The sequence below is a fragment of the Oryza brachyantha genome, chromosome 4, assembly GCF_000231095.2.
Source record: "Oryza brachyantha chromosome 4, ObraRS2, whole genome shotgun sequence".
NCBI lineage: Eukaryota > Viridiplantae > Streptophyta > Magnoliopsida > Poales > Poaceae > Oryza > Oryza brachyantha.
In genome coordinates, this window is record NC_023166.2 from 192467 (window position 1) to 211132 (window position 18666).

Sequence of the window (18666 nt, forward strand, 5' to 3'; positions counted from 1 at the left end):
GTAAATACATCGACACACACGAGTTTATTAAACTAGGGAGCACCAGTATTCAGATTAGACTGACATATCTCTAGATAAAACACGCTGATACGATCAAATCCTGTGAACCAGCCCCATATACGATGGCAATATATAGTATTGGACCAAACGAATCAACGGAAGAGAAGTACTATGCTACAATGTCTCTATAATGTAAATGCTATGGTTAAATCTACAATCAAACGGTTGATGGAAATATCACTCCTTCGGATAAACACGACAACCCTTCATCGACCCTTCATCGACTATTCAAGGTCTAATTACTAGAGCTCACACGCAACGATTGAATTTTACAAGTGAGTTTGTTCCTAAGTTTTTGTTGGTGTGATTTTGAGAATATGTTGCTACCTAATGATTATATAATGATTAGGAACAATTGAGAGGACAAAGAGACACTTAGGAACTTAGAGGTGTGGAGAATCAGTGAGGACGTCCAAATCAAGATGGACACCAAACCAAGTTGACTTCGAGTACAATTTATAGTCTAGGATCAGTTTGTACTAAAACAAACGTTCAAGTCGGATACGAACTTAGATTAGGGTGTTCTTTATATAGATGAAAAGCTAAGAAGATAACGTTTCCAATAGTTCTAGTCCCACATCCAAATTCATTACGAGTCAACGGGAATCGTTCAAACAAGTTAACATTCAAAATTTGTGACGGTAGTACTGCGTCACTGAATTTTGGGTCTTTAGGTCATGTATTGTGTTGGGGTCCATTAGGGTTGCTTCATGGGATGTCGTACGACCGTGAACTCCATATATTAGCAGCCATCGTCATTGTTAGGGTTTAGGTTTTTCTTAGATTAATCTGTTTAGAACAGTTTTGTCGTTCGTTCGGTTTATGAGACCCTAACTTGTAAGTTTAATCATTCATCTATAATTTAATTGCATTCTTTCTTGTTCTTGTTTATGTTCTTTGATTCACAAGTAAGGATTAGCCTTCTCGGCGGTCAACCGGGTTTGAACATGGTTGATAGGCAGAGTAGACGTGGTGCTGCGATTGTGGGGCTCAATAGTGACGTATCCAGGATTTTTATTTGGGTGGTCCAACTTACATATTTTTTAATTGTCACATACAATATATATATATATAAATAATAGAAGTATAGAAATAATCAAATATGTATTTTGTATATGTTAATAAATAATAATGTTCTTATATATATATATATTTACTTAAGTTGAGAATTTTTTGGGTGGTCTTGGGACCACAATCTGTCTTTGCCCCTGGGGTTGAAGGGCATGTTTGTTCAAAAGTCGGATGGAGTTGTGTCGCGACTTCACCAAATCGAAAGATTATCGGAACCTATCGATCGGGAACCTTAGAGCACATCAATAATAACATGTTTGGTTAGTGGATCGGAAGATCGAGAACCTTAGTGCACATCAATAATAACATGTGTTTGGTTAGGTGGATAGAGATATTAGAACCAGCGTTTGGTTCGCAAGCAAGTGATAAACAATATGACAATCTAGGATCTATCAAAATTGATAGGATCAAGCAATAAGATGAACGTTTAAACATAAAAAATAAAAATAAAAGTTAATGATATCGTATAAAAAATATATTTCAGCGTTGACTTTTGAGGAGAAATTTTGTGTGTGGTGGCAAGACAAAATATGCAGATCATAAACATAAAGGCAGCTGGGCATGTGCTTGGTTGGTTCCATTTCCGGCGTGGCGGTGAAGAGCTGCGCCTTCGCTGGTCTGAAACCCTTGACCTGATCGACGAATCCGTGGGTCAGGCCTTGACCTTGTACTACGCGTTAGCCTGTCACCCACTACCACTCACTCCCTAGCAAACGATTTTGACTATTTGCCATCCATCCATCCATCCTTCCTTCCTCTCAAGATGTGTATTCTCCAATGCCCTATTTTTTTAATTAATGATTTTGATTATTTAACGTTCGGGTCCACTGTATTTTCTCCCTTTTTGCCACTTTTAATTGCCATCTTAGCAAATTGAGAGAAAATGGAAAAAAGTAGGAGACAATTTTATTGGGTTTGAAAAGGTGAAGAGCATTATGTACCCTCATCTTCTCACTTAAGTCAATGTTTATAATATAAAATTTAAACTTACGAACTTCAATTTTGAGTTGATTTTAAGATTTTTTGTTGTAGTTTTATTTTCCAATATGTGTTTTTAGATCACTAAAAACACATATAACATTTTTTATGCATAAATTATTTTTTAATTCTTAATAAACGCCTTTGCTTATGTTTATGAACAACAAAACAATGAGGCTACTGATCTCTATTTTTATTTGTATAGGTATATAAGTCAGGATAAAAATAAAATTATTTTGGGATTGAGTGAGCGAGTAGTCCACCGCCTTGCATCCAATGAGAGAGATCAAGGTCCGTTTAGTTTTTTTAAAAAAAACATCACCTCAAATCTTTTAGACATGTAAATAGATTATTAAACATAGATAAAAAACTAATTATACAATTAAAGAGAAATCATGAGATGAATCTTTCGAGACTAATTAGTTCATGATTAATCATAAGTGCTACGGTAATCTATAGCTAATGATAGATTAACTAGACTCAAAAGATTTGTCCCACGATTTCCAGATGCGCTATGAAATTTATTTTCCTATTTATGTCCGAAAATCTATTTCGACATCTGATCGACCGTCCAACATAACATCAAAAAATTTCCTTTTTTGCGAAGGCCTTCCTCTCCCTAGTTAGTTTTTTCTAAATTTTTTGAAATAGTTATCCCGACTTCCCTAGTTAGTTACTATTGAAGCAAATTATTTGGCAGTATTACAACAACGTGTGTTCATATATTTACCTCTCCTCGTGTGTGTGTGTAACTAAGAACAGTTGAGGTTTGTTTTGGTCGACGGCGACCGTCATCGTTTGCTGTACGTAACGTAAGCTTCCTTCCGCATTCGCATTCGCCATCACCATCGCCGGCCAAACAAAACGAAACAAGCAGCACAGACCGACCCAACTTTCTTCTTCTTCTTCTTCTTGTGGAGTAGGAGTAGTTTGGCATCGTGGTACATATACATCCGCCATTCGCGCCGTGATTGCTCCTCTGCACTGCACTTTTGATTCCCATTTCTTCAGTTCAGTTCAATTCAATTCCACCAGACCCAGACCAGACAGGCTGCGGAGGAGAGGAGCCTTGTTGCTATTCGATTCGATTCGCCAAATTTATTCCTCTACCTTTCCATTTCATACATCTCTATATAGATAGATAGCCATTCCAATTTCCATAGCGAAGCAGAAGAAGAAGGAATTGGATGGCGTCCATCCGGCGGCCGCACTCGCCGGCCAAGCAGCAGCAGCACCTGCTCCGCCACCACCACCCCTTCGCCTCCTCCTCCCCGCCCTCCTCGCCGCTCCGCCATTCCTCCTCCTCTTCTTCTCCAAGGCACCAGCACCACCCACACCCCTTCCTCTTCTTCTCCCGCCGCCCTCTCCCGCGCTTCGCCGCCTTCTTCCTCCTCGGATCCTTCCTCGGCCTCCTCCACTTCCTCTCCCACCTACCTCTCCGCCCCCACCTCCTCCCCAACCCATCCTCCTCTACTTCCTCTTCGTCTCCATCCCACCACCACCACCACCAGCAGCTGTACCGGCAGCCGCCGCGATCCGGTGCTGATGCCGACAAGCTGCTCATCGTCGTCACGCCCACGCGCGCGCGCCCCTCGCAGGCATACTACCTCAGCAGGATGGGCCACACGCTGCGCCTCCTCGACGCGCCCGTCCTCTGGCTCGTCGTCCAGGCCGGCAACCCCACCCCCGAGGCCGCCGCCGCCCTCCGCCGCACCGCCGTCATGCACCGGTACGTCGGCTGCTGCCACAACCTCAATGCCTCCGCCCTCGACTACCGCCCCCACCAGATGAACGCCGGGCTCGAGGTCGTCGAGAACCACCGCCTCGACGGCATCGTTTACTTCGCCGACGAGGAGGGCGTCTACTCCCTCCACCTCTTCGACCAACTCCGCCAGATCAGGTACCCGCAACGCAATACAGATTCAGATTCATTTCCAAACAAAAGCTGCAATCTTTCCAAACATCTGTGGATCCGACTCCCCAGTTCCAATAGTACTAGTAATTTGCATATACCAAAAAAAAAATCCCCAAATTTTACAGTACAGGGCAGGTTAAAGATCCATACTTTTAGCTATTGCTACTTGTTAGTAGGGGTGAAAACGGGACGGATATTACCCGTCCGCCCACCCGACCGAATTAATTTGGAACAAATTCGGTCACCAAATCGGATATCCGGAAGATAATACGGATTTTGGGTCAGGTTCGGGTATCTTTTTCTCGGATACAAATACGGGTTCAGGAACATGGTATCTGACGGATACGGGTTACCCGGCAAAAAAAAATAGGTACTACCCGGTTAAATATCCGGATATGACCCGGATAGTTATAGCCCATCAAAAGCCCATGTTACATTTACATACGATTAAAGCCCAGTAACAAGAAAATATTATTCTAAGTGTTCCATATACATGTACATTAACTTTATTTATACTTCTTGTTCATATATACTAACATACTAATGATATAATTTAATGAATCAATTATATTTCCTTACGAGCTTTGCTAACGCTAGCTGTTACTTCCATGATATAGTTGTATTTAAGATTTATGGAATAGTTAAATAGCTATTATATATGTGATATATATAGTCGTATTCGACCTGATCCCGAAAAGAAAATATGGGTTAGGATACGGAAATGATGCTATCCGACCGTATCTGATCCGGTTTCACCCCTACTAACATAGGAGTACATCTGAACACGACTCTTGCCTTATTAGACAGATAGCAGCAGTAAGTACCGAATTATCATCAAGTTACTAAGTAAGTAGCTTTCTTCTTCGTGTATCATGATCAGGAGGTTTGGCACATGGCCTGTTCCAGTAATCCCTCAAGGCACAAACGAAGTGGTGCTCCAAGGCCCTGTATGTAAACAGAGCCAAGTTGTGGGATGGCACACAAGCGAGGATAGCAACAAACTGCGAAGATTTCATGTTGCCATTTCGGGTTTTGCATTCAATAGCACCATGCTCTGGGATCCCAAACTGAGGTCCCATTTGGCCTGGAATTCAATCCGCCATCCAGAATCGGTGAAAGAAAGCCTCCAGGTAAGTTGCTTGTCTATTTGTCAATCCAGCAAGATAGATACCAGCTTGTGATTGCTGTAGATGCCAAGTTTATCTAATGAAGAGAAGAAGCTCTTCATGCTATCCACATGCTAATAGTTAATTGATCAACATGTTGTCTCTTACCAACTACTACGTGAACCTTGAATATTTAGAAAATTGAGGGAAAAATAGAGCAGAAATAAGACTGAAAAAATAGTTCTCTGTAGCTATCAAACACATGGTCATCACCAAATGTGAGACCTTTTTTGGTTCCTTCTTATTTGGATTATGTTTATGATGCCTTTCTGCATGTAGCATAACAGCTGAAATGAGATGGTTGTTACTTTGCAGGGAAGCACGTTTGTAGAGCAGCTAGTGGAGGATGAAAGCCAGATGGAAGGCATACCTGCTGACTGCTCTCAAATAATGAACTGGCATGTGCCATTTGGATCTGAAAGCGTTGTCTATCCTAAAGGATGGCGGGTTGCCACAGATCTGGATGTGATTATCCCTCTAAAATAGTATCTCTAGCTATGTTCACCAAAGCGCTAACTTCTTTGACAGGTTTGTGCTTCTTTTACTAACTTTTTTCAGTGATTTATCAACACTGATTTCGCTCTCTACACCTAGATTGTTGTTAGTTGTTTCTCATTTATGAATTCTTCAAGCTGACGCAAGCCTACATCGTTCCTTTTGTCTTGCCCGTCATATTCCAGTGACATTTACTCGAAAATATCAGATTAAATGTACCATCGTAGGGCTCACCATATTAATTATTTGGCTTCTGATTATGACTCCTTTTGAATTTTGATCAATCCTTGGTTGATTGGTTTGGACTGGTTGGTACAGTTGGCATTTGGTCGCTATACGCATATACCTTTTTTTGTTTAGTTTGGGGCATTCCTTCTATACCACGTGCTTTTTATACTTTTTATTGGAAATGTCTCTTTTTTTAGGGAAAGAGGACAAAGAAATTTATTACTTCTGGAACTTTTCCACAGTTTATGTTGGCTTTTAGTACGTTAGAAACATGGTTGCGAATTAATGAGAACAGTAGCTGAGCCATTGTAAGAGCAGGCAGCTATAAACATATTTTAAAAAGAAGAGAGAGAAAATCAGTAAGCTACATATTTATAACTAGCTGCAGCATGGATTCCAAGACATAATATGTGTATTATAGATGGAACATGATAGTATATATTTATAGGTTATTATTGTATAAATTCCATATTAGATTGATTATAGATAAATTAGAGCTAACAGTGGGCTATATATTGAACTTGCTCTAAATGATTCTGTAAATTGGCGAATTTGTCTGTATTGCTCATTAGTGCCCATTGCAAGTTTGCGTCAATGTAATGATAATTGACGTACGACGCCTGTGCTGCCAATTTTGAAGGCTAATAATATTTGTTACATTGTTTCAGGCATATACTGTAGAAATTAGGCATTGGCAAGTGTGCAGAGACATTCACTATACTTTCGAGAAGCAGCTCTCGGAAAATGAAGCCTTCTTTAGCTGTTCCTTCGTATCCATATAGCGTGGAAGATAATTTTGTAGGGATATATTGCTTGGACGGCATCTATCCAATCCAAAAGCCTTCTCTTTTCTCTTCTCTTTGCTCTGTATATGTTCATGTTGTAGCAATTTGTATTCTTTTATTTTTCTCGTTCAAAAGCCAAACGGCAATACATGTTAAAAATTTTTCGGGATGTTTAATGCCATTCTTCCCATTTCCTCTGGCATAATTAACTCATTAATTCATCTGTAAAGAAATTAGAGTACTCCTCCCTCAGGCCCATCCCAATTAGGTAACAAATGGAGAACTGGCTATATTTTGTGGAGTACACCCATAAACAAGAGGCATATAACGTTCAGGTTACCAACAACTAAAGCATACAAACAAGCAAAGATATCAGGGGATAAAGTGGCACCAAATATTACAAAAAGTAATACATTCACCCATTAAACCGCAAAGCTAAGCCTTATGAACAAAGATTGCCAAATAGATTTGCCATCCCGTTGAAAACTTTTTAGTAATTGACTAATTGGTACTTGTGTAACAACCCGACTTCAAGCACGGCTACGACTACAAAAATAATGATTGCTTAGTATGCCATAGCAATCCAGATCCAGCCACAAGTCATGGGATCAAAGTAATTCACATTAAAAGTAATCTCATACAGAAGGTTTGCTCATCTACTCATAAGTTGAAGCTATAATTTCAATTTTGGAACCCCTCTCCATCAGCGGATCATCAGGCCTTGGATCCCCTGTGATCCATCATCGGTCACCTTGTTTGCTTGTATTGTATTAATAGCACTAGCAATGTTTCCCTGCAGCAGAATTTTCAAAGATAACAGAATCAAATCCCTGGCAACCTCAGTGATCAGCAACCAACATACACAAGACTTAAACTGTGCAATCATGCTAATCAAAATGTAAATTAAAGATAAGATATTCGTAAGAGGCTTACCCTCCAAACTCCAAGCTTTGCACGTAAACTCTGCCACTGTGGCATTCCAAATATTCTCTCAGTATGCCGACTGAAATTATATAGCAGATCACTCATTAACCAAAGAACCTAGCACTTTAATATGGACCACAAAATCATAAAGCACAACCAAAATATGAAAGTCAGTCAAAAGGTCCTAGAGATGTGAATACCTGACAATGATAACCTGATTAAGCTGATCAACTTTGCAATCCAATATCTTGCATGAAATAGCTTTCACAATCCAATACTCCACTTCATCATCATTGATCTAATAAAAGTAAATACAAAGTCAATAGAAATCTTCAGTGGGTGAATAGCAATACAAAGGCGAGATGGAATACCATATTTACCTTAAGCGCATCTATGATTGCATTGTAAGGGATTTCCCCAGCACAATGGCTGCTGAGATCAAGGAGGGACATTAGTCGCATTTTCGTTATGCACTCCTCATGAACCAGCCCTGCCAATTGTTCATCATTACAAATCCCGTAAAACAAAGCATCATGTTTCCCATACACAAGCAAAGATATTTAATATTTTCAATTCAGAAGCACATACCATAACCTTTCAGCAAGGCAGAGTTAGCTGACTGAAATTCTAAATAGGAATCAAGCCTCCGAGTAAGGAATATCTTCAAGAGCTCATAAACTAGCTGATACTTTTCATCCTTTTCCAGCTGTGCAACTGCTGGCATGTTGAGTAGATCACACTGCAATGACACAAGTTCACACAGTCCAGTGCATTGGCTCAAAATGTGTTAAACTACAAACATAGCTTGTCAAGATTCAAATTAATAAAGACTGAGGGGCTGAATATCGGTTGCAACCGGCAAAAAATGGCATGTAAAGAACAAGTTTATAAATATGAATATATGATTACTTCATAAATCTAGCCACGCAGTTTCAGGGTAGCAGACATACCAAGAGATGAGAGCGCAAGTACACGCTAGCTCAAATGCAAGCAAACAACTTATCCTTGTTCACAAAATCAATAGTCATATTGGCATTTTAAAAGTGAGTAAATTTCAGAACACTATAATTATTTTGTCACTATCACTTTGCTACAACTTTACATTGGTATTTCACAAAACTACAATAGTAGCAAACAATTTTATCTCAAAATCACATCTTTACCCCCTTTGTGTATATGACATGTGCCACAATTTACACCAGCATGGATATTGCATGTTTGTATGTGTCCAAAACTTAGTCATACACAGCCTTCTGATAAAATCATACATTGTTGTTGCGGTTTTCTGAAATGTCTAGCTAAAAATGCAGTGACCTGATAATTATGATAAATAGTTACACCCCCATCTTTTTGCTTCTGTTTATGCTTATAAGCCAAAATTTGAATTTTCAACCTTAAATTTGGAGTTGATTTTGTGGTCTTTTCACCAAAATTTATTTTTCAGCCTTGTCTTTTAGATCGTTAAAAATACGTATATAAAATTTTTATTTACAAATTATTTTTCGTTTGCAAATATGTGGTTTGGCTTTTTTCCATGAAACACCCAAACAATCACCCCCTTGCTTTCATGGTCGTCAAGTCGCAAAGTCAAGTCAGGGGTATCCCTGGACTGACCTGGCAACTTGGTCAACTAGTCCACGACTTGGTCGTGCAAAAACAGAGGATGCACTATATAGTTTATACTACTATTATACTATAGTAAGCGCTATATATAGTATAAATTATGGACTATGGAGTAGCCACCAAGACAATAAGTCAACAAGAAATAAAATCAAAGTACTAAACACAATAAATCAATTATTTATTGTGATTTGCTATAACAAATGACAACCAATCTACGACCGAGTTTACGACTAAAGGCACGACCTGTTAATTGGTTGAGTCATGGCACTCTAATCATGTGGCTTGACAGACTTTATGAGTAATCGCACGACTTGACAACAATGGTTGCAGTTATCTGAAATTTACTCAGTGTAAAATTCAACACTACATGGCTCAATTCGACATTGTTGATCTCACGTGAGAATCACCAGGATTAATTAAAGTTAGTAAATTTCACTTTGGGCCACCTTAATTTACCAAAGTTTCAAAATGGACTAGGCCTAAACCTAACTTTCCACATAACACCACATAATTGTAATACAATGAGTTGGATTACAAATCCTAGAAATTGACATGTCCAATGTGTTTTTTGTATTAAAGTGTTTATAATTACAGTAAGTTCATGGGCTTACTCCAAATGAGTACATAAGCACCTATCAAAGAATTTATAACTAAACAGGTGATAGTAAGAGTTTATAATTGTTCGCCTATTTTGGGAGTACATAAGTACCTAGTCAAAGAGTTTATAGCTAAAATCCACATGTCCAAAGAGTTCAGGGTTTTTTGGTTTTAATCGCTTCGCATCATTACTGATTCACTGATAAACTAAAGGATTTTGGTTATAATTTCCAACTCTTCAACCAGGTCCAAAGTGCAAAGGATTAAGTGGAAAGCTATGTTCAGGCCTAGTTCATTGTGAACATTTGATAAATAAAGGTGGCTTACAGTGATATTTTCTCTTAAAGTTGTGATATGGGCACGTTGGCGCTCATGTTCTCAAAAAAGACTAATCCTTTGTTCATTTAAATTATATCCATCCAACGGGGAGCAGAATTTGTTAGGCCTAAACCCTTTGTCCTATACTTGACAACAGAGAAGTAAGAAATTACCTGATAGAGATCAGATGACTTATTACCTGATAGAGATCAGATGACTTGACAAACTCAATGATTGCTGCGACAGCTTCTTCCTTTGCATCAGCGATTGCATCAGCATCATTGTCCGATCCATCAAAGGTGGAAAGGTACTTGTTGAGAAAGTTGAGGTACTCCTTGTTCATGCTGTCAAGCAAAAACAAAAGTGCATCAATGTAAAATCCTGCAAAGGAAAGGAAAGTAATGACAGGCAAACACAAGGAAGATGAAAAGTAGAAAGCAATGCAAGGCTGACCCCTTGTGGTCCTTGAGGATCCTAGCAGCAACGAGGAACAGGTCCCTCTGCTCCAGCTTGCCAATGCCCCAATCACTGACGAAGCTGTCAATGTTCTTGAAGGTAGGGATAATGAAGTCAGCAGCCTTCGCTGCGGCGGCGAGGTCGAGTGCCTTCTTGTAGACGAAGGCCTTGCCGTAGGGGCTCCCGAGCAGATTGTACAAGCTGAAAAGACTGCACGCAATCGAAGATGAGCATGAATTGTGACAAATCCTAAACAGAACAAGGAAAGGCTTACACTTTGAGGCGCAGGGCGGGCTTGTCGTCGGGCTGTTGGGTGAGCTTGGCGCAGATAAGCTCGGCGATCTGCAGGGCCTCATCTTGGGAGTTGGCCTTGGTGACGAGGTTGCAGATGATGGCCAGGATGCACTCGAGATCTGGAAGCCTCGATTTCAATTTGAGCCTTGAATTGAACAGAATAGAGTAGAGAAGGAGGAGGAGGAGGAGTAGGGAGGTTGCCTTTGTCTTTGTCAGGGACGCGCGGGGATTGGAGGAGGAGATCGGCGGAGGCGAGCATGAGGGAGGCCATGTCGAGCCATCGGGCGGCGAGGATGTGCTGCTGCGCCTCCACGCAGAGACGGGTGACCTCCGGCTCGGCCACGTCGGCGCCGGCGTCGGCCCAGGCCAGCTCGGCGGTGAAGCGCACCACCGCCAGCATCGGCTCCTCCTCGGTCGTGTTCACAATCGTCGCCATCCTCTCTCTCTCTCTCTCTCGGTTCGACTGGGAAGACGCCGCCGCCGGAGAGGAGGAGGAGGAGGAGGAGGTGGTGGGGATGCCGACACGACGCAATCAAAGTGAAAGGAAAGGAGAGGGGAAAACCCTAAAACCCGATGGGCCCACGGACGCCTTATCGGCCCAACACTTCTGGGCCTTCCTACCTGTCCAATTTCTTACGATAGAAAGGAAAACTTTTCGTCTTTTAACCGAAATATCAGAAATATGTACCTTTAAACTCGCATAATCCGTTTAAAATAGGTCCTTATTTTTTTTGACTGGTTTTGCCAACGTGGCGCATAGTGGTCCCACATGTCAGGGTTTTTTTTTCTTTTTCCCTTCTTTCTCTCCCTTCCTCTCCTCTATCTCTTCTTCCTCTCTTCTATGCGCGGCACAGGAGGGGCCCGCATGGGCTGAGCGACGCAGGTAGGTGGCGGAGGAGGAGGATGATGGACCGACGTTCATGGGGCTAAGGATGAGGCGGAGCGCTGTAGCCGCGTCGGGATTCCAGCGCCAGCGGCTGGTGCACGTCGTGCGGGGCAGTGTCGGCGGACGAGATGACGAGAGCAGCCCGGTCGGGCCGACGCCGACGACGGGGCCAAAGCCAATACACCTAGTGGTGCCTCCCGCGCCACCCGACGAGCGTCGAGCCGAACAACCGCTCTAGGTTCATCCCGGCGCCGTCGAATGGCCCGCCGGCTAGTGGTGCTTGCATGCATCAAATATGTTGGCTAATTAAGAGTATAATAGCAAGCTATAAGCTAGCTATATGCTTATGTGGAGGAGAGATAGGAGGAGAGAGAGTATAAGCAGGTTGTTAGCTTGTAGCCAGCTTGGGCACATGAACTAAGAAACTCTGTGAGAGTGACATGTGGGTCCTGCATTAACGATGAAGAACTAAATAGTATATAAGTGTGCTAAGAGAAAACTATAAGAAGTCTTATAGTCAGCTTGTTGGCTACATTATTAGCCTTGCTCTAATTAGTGTAGGGAACTGGTCAGTACATGCATTCATTGCATGAGTTAGTTGCGTGCATGCAGCTAGCTAGTGGTGGCCGGATTGAGTTAGTTGCGTGCATGCACCTAGCCCGGCTTCGCCGCACGCTGCCTGCTTAGGCCACCACACGCCGCCGCCACCCGCCCACCCGCCTCCTTGGTCGCCGCCGCTAGCTCGACCACCACCTCTAGTTTTCCGCCCCTACTGCCCCAGCCCAAGAGAGATTGTAGCTCTAGAAGACGATGGAGGAGTAGCCGAAGATGAAGTCGATGGTGCCGTACATGTCACACTCGCGGAAGAACTGGAGGAGGGAGTGGATGACACGTAGAGGGTGTCATGAACGTAAGCGTTCCGTCACGGTCACAACCCGATAGAGAAGGAGACGGAAGTGTCGGCGAGCTAAACGTTGTTGTCTATGAAGGAGCCGACCGTGAAGGTGCTCGCCTCCGACGAGCTGGTGATGTCGCGATAGCCCTTCCACTTGACCCGGTTAGACATGGAGGCTCCGTCCCCCGTGTTCTGGTACTCGCCGTAGTAGAGTGTGTCGAGCGTGAAGTTGCCATTCCACTCGAGCCAACCGTGCCCGTGCTATGCGCCTGTGCCCTCCGGCCACCATCGCACGCCCGTGTCGCCGCCGCACGCCACCGCCGCACGGCTGAAGCCTACGCCGGTCACCGCAAGCCGTCGCTGCCAACCTGGCCACCACCGTCCTTGCCCTCGCGGCCCCGCCCCCATCGGCCGTGGTCCGTCTTCCTTCCAGCACACGCCGGCCGCTGCCATGCTGTGGAGAAGCAGGGAAGAAAGGAAGAAGAGAGAGAAAGGAGAGGAAGAGAGAGAAAAAATTAAAAAAATATGATATGTGGGACCCACTATGCGTGACTTTGGCAAAACCAGTCAAAAAATAAGTCAAAACTGCTAAGGGACCTATTTTGAACGGATTATACGAGTTTAAGGGTACATATTTCTGGTATTGTGGTTGAGTGACAAAAAAATAAACTCGCTAACAAGTTTAGGGACTTTCAGGACTTTTTCCTGATAGAAATAAAGTGTTCTGTTTGAAAAGCATAAGAGTATGATAAGCAACTCTTAAGAAGCTAACTTTTTCTAGCTTAAAGTTTATTTTTTTGGATTCTACAATTTTAGGTTCTTAAAATCTGAATAACGTTTGGGAGAAGCTTTTGAATTCTGTAATCTATATTCCGTAAGAAGCTGTAGCTATCAGAAAGCTCCTTAAACAGACCCAAAATCAGACTCTCTCAACTATGACCATGTAATTATGACAATCTAAATACGCTGCAATTGTTAGCTCAACAAAGAGCATACGTGATGAGTGCCTCACGTCATATGACTCGACTAAAACTCGTTACTAGGTATTATAATTCGATTTTCTCATTGAATTTGGAGGAGCTAACATTGATATTTACTACAGGAATAACGTCGACCATGGGGCTTATTCGTTTTAAAGGGGCTTATTCGTTTTAAAGGAAAAAACAAAATATCCAATTTATAAGGATTGGGTTCCTTAAAAAATCATTCGGTTGGTAGAAATAAAGTATAGAAAAATCAAAGAAGACTTTTGTTTTCTACAAGTTGCAGAGAGAAAACATAGAAAAAATTTTATCCACTCAAACCTCCTGAAAAAATTCCTATAAATTGATGTTGTCATATATTCATATTCTTCCACTTTTCTTATTCCAATGGATTGAAATTAATCAATATTCGGTTCCGTTCTCGGTATCTCTAAGCCTTAAAAATTAAACCCCGTAGAATATTCGTATGAAAAAGTAAAATTCATGAACACATCAATTGTACTTCCATAATTTCTTAAGTAATAATAACGCCATTGTCCATTCCCAATGCAAATATCTAATTTTTAGTTAGCGCCAACCGTGGTCACAAACAGTAACTCTGCTTCTCAAAACAAGGGAAAAAGGCCACCAACTTGGGCATCCTTTGCTGACATGAACCCTATTATTGACTCAAAAACACAGTTTACTTGGAAAGTATTCTCAACAACAATCCTCACAAGTCATTTTTTTTTCTACATTACATCTGGATGGGGATGTCATCCTTTTCTTCTTTTACTGTAATGAACTACAACAGAATTTAACCAATAAATAATAAGAAAAGAGAGTAAAATATCATATCATTGATCCATCGTAAACTGAATGCATTCTCCACAACACAAATTTTCGGTGTTACAAAGCACAGAGGCTGGCGCTCCTATCGCAGTATCGAGTGTTTGACAAGGGAAGAGCTATATTAATCTTCAGCTGTGGAATGGCCATGGGCTGGGGCTTCTGTGTCAGCTGCATGGTCTGCAGCCAACCTTTCCTCGAGAACCCTTTCGCCACGCTCCCTGGGAACATTAATAACAGATTTGGTGAGCTCTAATTCGATTGATAAAAACATCTATCAAAAGCCAGGGTTTGTCAATTTTCAATCAATTAATTTTGTACTTTTGTGCTACATTTTAACACTACTGTTTTGCTTACTAGTTTCAGTAGTAAGTACTACTGAGGGGTAGTTGCTAAGTATGCGCACAAGCATGAACCATGCCAATACACAACGTAGGTTACCTTCTTCTTGATGCCTTTGTAGGATCTGAAACTGGGAGGGCCAGCTCAGAAGGTCTAGACCTTGCACACAGCATCCGATCAAAGAAGTTGGCTACAGGGTCAGTGACTGGCCTGCAAGGATCACAAGAACGAGATATCAGATGTATGATCAATTGTGAGTTTTTGCCAATGCGGTATTACAATAAATAAATTACCTCATGGCATCAGGGAACAAGCTGGGGAAGGAGAAGTCATCGCTTGGATCACCCTTAAGCCCTGTCAGTGGGTTCCTCTGGAAATATCGCAGGTAAATCCAGCTGACATACATCCCCGACACCAGAGTTGGCAGGAAGTTAATGGAATCAGGCACAATGAAGGCCATGATAGTTGAGAAACATAGCACGAAGAATGGCATCCACTGCAATGGCAAGGGGGGAAGAAAGGGAGAAACTATGTAACATGTTGTGGAAAAAGTATTTAGCAACATAATTACATGCTTAGAAATTGCATTTTGTAGTAGTCCAACATACCTTAGCCTTTATTTTCCAGAAAAAGCACATGGGGAGCTCAAGGTGTGGTAAAAGCTGCTTTAGGCCAACGAGAAAGCCAGCAAGACAGCCATGGAAACCAGAAAGTGGTGTTACACTGCACAGCATATCAATTAAGATAAGTTAGTGGGTACAATGTCCAATTTTCAGTCACAGTCAGTAAATGTTACTAAACAAGAAAGTGAAATGAATTAGGCGAACATAACTAACAGTAGCCACATTATGCCAAATAAAAATCTTTAATTTCACATAGATAAGTAGTACTATGGTATTGTTATTCAACGAGCTAATGTAAAGAAGTCTAAATCAACTAAGTCCAAATATACATTGGTATTAAGGAAATCAAATAAATGTTTATATGCAAAGGTAATACATTTGGAAACAAGAAATGAATATTGTCCCAATGACTGGCATCCTGCAGTAATATGCTAGCTATATAAACACTAATTGATTGATGGATAAAAACTTACAGGAAGCTTTCCTTTCCAGTGACGTAATAGAGCGCAACAGCAAAGCAGAATGCAAGGACGCCGCAAATGGAGTTGACCAAGATGATAAACTTCAAGAACTCTTTGCGGCCCCACACTGGTTCGATATCCTTCCCACAGAAGAGAAGACCAAGAGAGCTGCCAATAGCCTAGAAAGGCAAAAATGTTTTAATAAAGATTGACTAATAAAAGGTGAAAAGGTATCAAATTTATGGCATTGCATGACTTCTGTTTCTTTTCATTTTAAAGGGAGCTCTCTGATAAACTAAAGACATCTGGCTTGGATGTGATTCAGTTTCGGTTTCTAACTAGGACAACAAATTCAGACCTCAGAAGTATTTCTAAGTAATGGAGTGTAATGGAATTCCATTATATATAAAAAAGGGTGTGTAAGTGAGGAGAAATTGAGGTCTTACCCCTGGAAGAACTTGCTCAATATAGCCAGCTGTGAAGACAGTCCATACAAAGGGAATTGTCCTGCAAGTTAAAAGCAGAAAGAGATGAGAAATGTATCCGGTGAATCGAACATAGAAGAAGTCAATAAAAATTGGCGCTTGGGAGTGCTTGGTTGGTACAAGTGATATCTAGTATCTACGAGTAGGTAGGTGAGGTGTAGCGTGATCCAGACGAGACGCATCGAGAAAGATTAGAGCATGTTGGAGGAGAGAAAGTAGGAAGGGTACTTGGCGGGGATGATGGCGAGGTAGTCGAGGGAGGAGGGGAGGAGCTGGAGCAGGACGTATCCGCCGATGAGCAGGACGACGAGGCCCTTGCAGGTGCGGGTGAACTCCTTGCCGGGAACCTGCAGCGGGAAGGGAACAACTAGCCTGAGATCTCATCTCCAACATTGCATTTGCATTGGTCAACGTACAATTAGCAGGTCAGCATTGAGACAGAGATCTCATCCAAGAAAGAAAGAAAGAAAGAAAGAAAGAATTGCGGCAGCAGATCCTCACACCCACAGGAGCAAGCACCCAGATCTATATCTATATCTATATCTATATCTAGTGAAAGTAAAGAAAGAGATCCAGGAGCACAGGAAAGAAGGGAAGGGAGGGCTGACCACGGCGGGAGGAGCACCGGCGGCGGCAGGCTCAGCTCCATGGGGCTCCGCGACGGGGTCCTGCAGCTGCAACGGCTGGCTCTCCATCATCACTCACTAGCTAGCTACCTCTCTTCAGATCTCACCCTTTGCTTGCTGCCTGCCACAACCCGCGCGTACTACTTACCGCTGCTGCTGCTGCTCCTCCTTTAGTACAAGTAGCAACCAACGGGAGAAGAGGAGAGTTGTTGGGGGTCAAAGCTTCGCTTCCCCCTTTCTCTGCCTAATCGCCTCCCTCTCTCCGTCTTGGCTGCTGCACCTGCACAAGACAGAGACAATAGAAGCGGCAGCAGCAGATCGAGAGCAAGGGCAGACGACGTGGAGAAAGTCTCCCTCCCACCACCCGCACCAATCGCCCACTCCCCCCTCTTCCTAAAATCCCAGCCTACTATTATTTATTTTTCTATTTGTTTTAACTGTCATAGGTCTTTTTTAAGGATTTTTCTTTATTTTTTAAACCTTTATAAGAAATAATTTTATTACTAACCCTCCAGGAAAAATATTTTCAAAACTGAACCTTTTGGCCACGCCAGTGCTGGCCGCTTGTTCAGGCATGGCATGGCATGGCAGTCTAGCCACTGCCACCGACAATAGCATGGCAAGTCATTTGCCCACGCCAGTGCTGGTGGCGTGACAAGACAACGCTGCCACGCCGCTTGTTCGGACATGACATGTCATGGCAGTCTTGCTATGCTAATGCTGCTACGCCACCGACAATGGTGTGGCAAACCATTTGGCCACGTTAATGTTGTTGGCGTGGCTAAAAGGTTTATGCGGTAGAAATATTTTTCTCGGAGGTTTACTAATAAAATTATTTTTTAAAAAGGTTTAAAAAATAAAAAATTCCTTTTTAAGCCAAAATTTAGTAAACTTGGATAAAAAACGAGCTTTAACAGACTATCATATGGTTCGGAAATATTAAACTTCAGCGCTGAAGTGTGAGCGACAAAAGGTCTCGCAAGACAAAGCGTGCCCAACTCAACGTTAGTCATAATGGTGCTAACGCTATGTATGTCAGTGTTTTGATTCTTCGCTCGATAGGATGTATAAGCGGCCTAGAACATCAACAATTGGTTAAGTCCAAGCTCAACACCATTAGGGCTAACGCTGAGCCTAACTACCTCAGCGCCTCTTTTCGGCGCAATATAGGACATGAAAGCGGGCTATCACAGACACCCAAGGCTAAGGTCTTGTTTCTTTTAATTTGGAATTATTATAATCCAGATTATTGGGTGTAAGTGGAAAGAGACAGATAACTTATTGAAGTAGGTTATTATAATCTTGAGTCTAACTTATTATAATCTGATAAGCTTATTTAGGTGAGCTTTTCTAGCTTATTGGGTGAAAAATTACCCATCATGCCACCCCACTGCCTCTTTAAACTTGCAAACCCAATAATGTAGGCTATAATAATCTAGAAAAGAAACAACTCACAACTTATTCTATTATAGATTATAACAATCCAGTTTATAATAATCTAGATTATAATAATCTTAAGCTAAAAAAAAACATGGCCTAAGTCGAAGTTCAACACCAATAGGCACAAAGCTAACATCTCAACCCTCAATGCTATTTAGACCATCACTGACCACGGCCACGTCAGCTA

The 18666-nt window shown here is 42.0% G+C and overlaps 3 protein-coding genes across 3 annotated transcripts; 1 reads left to right on the top strand and 2 right to left on the bottom strand.

The window, feature by feature from the left end:
• The first annotated feature begins 2979 nt into the window (after positions 1-2979).
• On the top strand, positions 2980-6949 carry LOC102708143 (probable glucuronosyltransferase Os04g0103100). The gene is made up of 4 exons (XM_006652001.3): positions 2980-4009; positions 4905-5154; positions 5506-5718; positions 6582-6949. The coding sequence occupies exons 1-3, from the start codon at positions 3297-3299 to the stop codon at positions 5674-5676; spliced, it is 1134 nt and encodes a 377-aa protein (XP_006652064.1). The 5' UTR covers positions 2980-3296; the 3' UTR covers positions 5677-5718; positions 6582-6949.
• Positions 6950-7140: 191 nt separating this feature from the next.
• Positions 7141-11416, bottom strand: LOC102707858 (eukaryotic translation initiation factor 3 subunit M-like). The gene is made up of 9 exons (XM_015836596.2): positions 11112-11416; positions 10891-11029; positions 10614-10826; positions 10360-10504; positions 8211-8361; positions 8003-8112; positions 7823-7920; positions 7632-7701; positions 7141-7491 (listed from the first exon to the last, which is right to left on the bottom strand). Exons 1-9 carry the CDS (start codon positions 11344-11346, stop codon positions 7402-7404), a joined length of 1251 nt encoding a protein of 416 aa, XP_015692082.2. The 5' UTR covers positions 11347-11416; the 3' UTR covers positions 7141-7401.
• A 2893-nt stretch (positions 11417-14309) lies between these two features.
• Positions 14310-17383, bottom strand: LOC102707575 (rhomboid-like protein 19). Its single transcript, XM_006651999.3, has 8 exons — positions 17022-17383; positions 16642-16760; positions 16375-16435; positions 15941-16107; positions 15453-15567; positions 15138-15340; positions 14944-15054; positions 14310-14723 (listed from the first exon to the last, which is right to left on the bottom strand). The coding sequence occupies exons 1-8, from the start codon at positions 17109-17111 to the stop codon at positions 14627-14629; spliced, it is 963 nt and encodes a 320-aa protein (XP_006652062.1). The 5' UTR covers positions 17112-17383; the 3' UTR covers positions 14310-14626.
• Positions 17384-18666: the final 1283 nt, after the last annotated feature.